The sequence below is a fragment of the Acyrthosiphon pisum genome, chromosome A2 (assembly GCF_005508785.2).
Source record: "Acyrthosiphon pisum isolate AL4f chromosome A2, pea_aphid_22Mar2018_4r6ur, whole genome shotgun sequence".
In the NCBI taxonomy this organism is placed as follows: domain Eukaryota; kingdom Metazoa; phylum Arthropoda; class Insecta; order Hemiptera; family Aphididae; genus Acyrthosiphon; species Acyrthosiphon pisum.
This window is the reverse complement of record NC_042495.1, coordinates 8,372,713-8,375,156: the sequence shown is the minus strand read 5'-3', so window position 1 is coordinate 8,375,156 and position 2,444 is coordinate 8,372,713. Positions and strand designations below refer to the sequence as shown.

The window sequence follows — 2,444 nt, the reverse complement described above, 5'->3', positions numbered from 1 at the left end:
TAAATTTTTTTAAATGATACTGAAAATAATTGTACCCTATTTATATATGAATATTTATTTTTGGTAGGAAATTAAACAAAACGAGTTACTATTATTTATGATTTAATATCTATATCATACCTAAATGTTTTTCTCAATAATTAATTATGAAAGAATAATGGACATTTTGCGAAAGGTATAATATATATTATATTATAGTATATAATATTATTTAATGACTAATTAAAGTATTTTAGTTCTAAGAAAATCAATACTTAGACATAACTACAATATTGGCTATTGAGGCTTTGTGCCCAAGAGACTCGAATAAAATGTTATTTCTAACTTTTCGTAGAATTAATAATATTTAATTAAAATTATTATTAAGACCGTCCAATATTGAATTTTAATTTTAAATTTACAAATATAGTCATATTATTTTAAATATAAACAGGAAGTCGCCCATTACTACGTTAAATTACCTACTAGACTGTCTAGACTTAATTGCAACTCCCAACTTGCAAGGTGATCGTTATTCGTTAACTTAATTCACCGTTATAGATTTATACCTACCAAGTGTTAAGTTAAATTAATTTGCATTTAAATATCAAACATGGAGTGGAGTCAAGATAAAACTTTGCAACTTATCGAATCCTATCGTTTACATCCAGTGTTATGGAATTGTCAATTATCTGAGTATAAGCTACGAGAAAAACGACACGACGCGTGGAACGAGATCGCCAATTCGTTAAATGTAGAGAAGGACGAAGTTGAAAGAAAGATTAAAAACCTTACAAGCCATTTTGCTAGAGAGTCCAAGAGAGTGAGAGAAGAAAAAATTGCAAATACCAAATCTGGAAGTGGGGCTTCGACATATGAAGGAAAATGGTTTGCATTTAAGAGCATGGAATTCCTGTTAGATAGGAACAAACCGAGAACTACGGTGAATACAGAGGTATGTATTATTTTTATTTTACAAATAATTTTAGTGTATAATCATAATAATATTTAATTGTAACATAATATTATGTTTAGTAACATAAATTACAATATATATGCGTGTATAATATATTTATGAATATAAATATAAATTTAGTGTATAATAATATTTTAAAATATATAAATAAATAAAAAGATAAATACATTTTACAATTAATAAAGAAGTACATAATGTACCTACTGATATTTACAAAATCTTAATTTAATAGTAAACAATTTCGTCAAATAAAAATATAATCAAATATCATATTCAATAAATTGATAGACGATTTTTAAAATAATAGTTTATATTTTTTTGTAACAAAATTGAATAATCATAAAAATAATAAGTCATTTATGAATTTTCATATTGCCAGGATACGCGTCCTTCGTTTGTTAAAAAGTATTCCCTAAATTCATTTCTCACCTCTGTAGCATCCACCGAACTTTTTCGTGCCACTCTGGGAAAATTATTAAACGAAGTTTGCTCTAAATTATCTCTTCGCCAAGCTCCTGGTATAGTTAGTCTATAGTATCTGAACATTCTGAATCTAAAGTACCAGGAGGGCAGTATATTTTTTTCGAAGGACTATTTCTTAAGTAATTGTGTAAATAAATAGCTGCAAGAGTCACATTTGTTGCTTTTTCTGGGTCTAAAAGTAATGGCTTCCGGAAAACTCGAAAAACAGAGGATAATATTCCAAAGACATTTTCCGATGTTCTACGCGCCCTACTTAAACGGTAGTTAAAAATTCGATTGGCTGACCCTTTTTCTTGAATTCCTGGATATGGTTTTAAAATATTACGCAAAAGCGGAAACGCGTCGTCACCGACGAAAACATAAGGGGATTTTACTGTTCTACCTGGAAGAGAAATATCGGGAGGCAAATTAAGCATACTTAATTCCATGGATTTACAAAATGATGTATTATTAAAAACTCCTCCGTCAGATATTCTGCCCTGACATCCTACGTCAGCATAAATAAAGTTGTAATTTGCGTCAACTATAGCAAATAAAACAATGCTGAAAAATTGTTTATAGTTATAATAGTCAGTGCCACTCCACTCTGGTGCTTGAACAGCTATATGTTTTCCGTCCATCGCGCCAATGCAGTTCGGAAAATTCCATTTTGCTTCATAGTCTCTAGCGACCAGTCTCCACTCAGATTCATTTTTCGGCATCTGAAATAGAAATTATAAAAAATTAGGCAAGTCGGTCGAACCGTTCTCAAACAATGAGCTTAGATATATACCAACGAACAGCATTTAATTTTTATTTATAAAGAAATAATAATTATTAAATTATATATATTTTTTACGTAATATATAACAAAATAATAGGTATGAATACAATAAAATAATAAATATTTGTATTTGGTTGGGGGCAACTGGTACATGTCCGAAGTAACTACAATTAAAATGTTAACTTGTAGACATTTATGTCCAGCTTAAGTTTTTACTCATAATATATACATATACATTTTTTT

General features: G+C 28.7%; 2 protein-coding genes across 2 annotated transcripts; one reads left to right on the top strand and one right to left on the bottom strand.

Moving 5' to 3' along the window:
- The first annotated feature begins 592 nt into the window (after nucleotides 1–592).
- Nucleotides 593–1,434, top strand: LOC107882716 (transcription factor Adf-1-like). Its single transcript, XM_016801519.1, has 2 exons — nucleotides 593–934; nucleotides 1,393–1,434. Exons 1-2 carry the CDS (start codon nucleotides 593–595, stop codon nucleotides 1,432–1,434), a joined length of 384 nt encoding a protein of 127 aa, XP_016657008.1.
- A 45-nt stretch (nucleotides 1,435–1,479) lies between these two features.
- Nucleotides 1,480–2,139, bottom strand: LOC103308212 (protein ALP1-like). Its single transcript, XM_008181241.3, has one exon. It carries the CDS (start codon nucleotides 2,137–2,139, stop codon nucleotides 1,480–1,482), a length of 660 nt encoding a protein of 219 aa, XP_008179463.1.
- Nucleotides 2,140–2,444: the final 305 nt, after the last annotated feature.

Coding starts and splice junctions, on each gene's coding strand:
- LOC103308212 (XM_008181241.3), bottom strand. CDS start 2,139: ATGCCGAAAAATGAATCTGAGTGGAGACTGGTCGCTAGAGACTATGAA.
- LOC107882716 (XM_016801519.1), top strand. CDS start 593: ATGGAGTGGAGTCAAGATAAAACTTTGCAACTTATCGAATCCTATCGT. Junction 935..1,392: donor GAACTACGGTGAATACAGAG/GTATGTATTATT, acceptor TCACCTCTGTAG/CATCCACCGAACTTTTTCGT.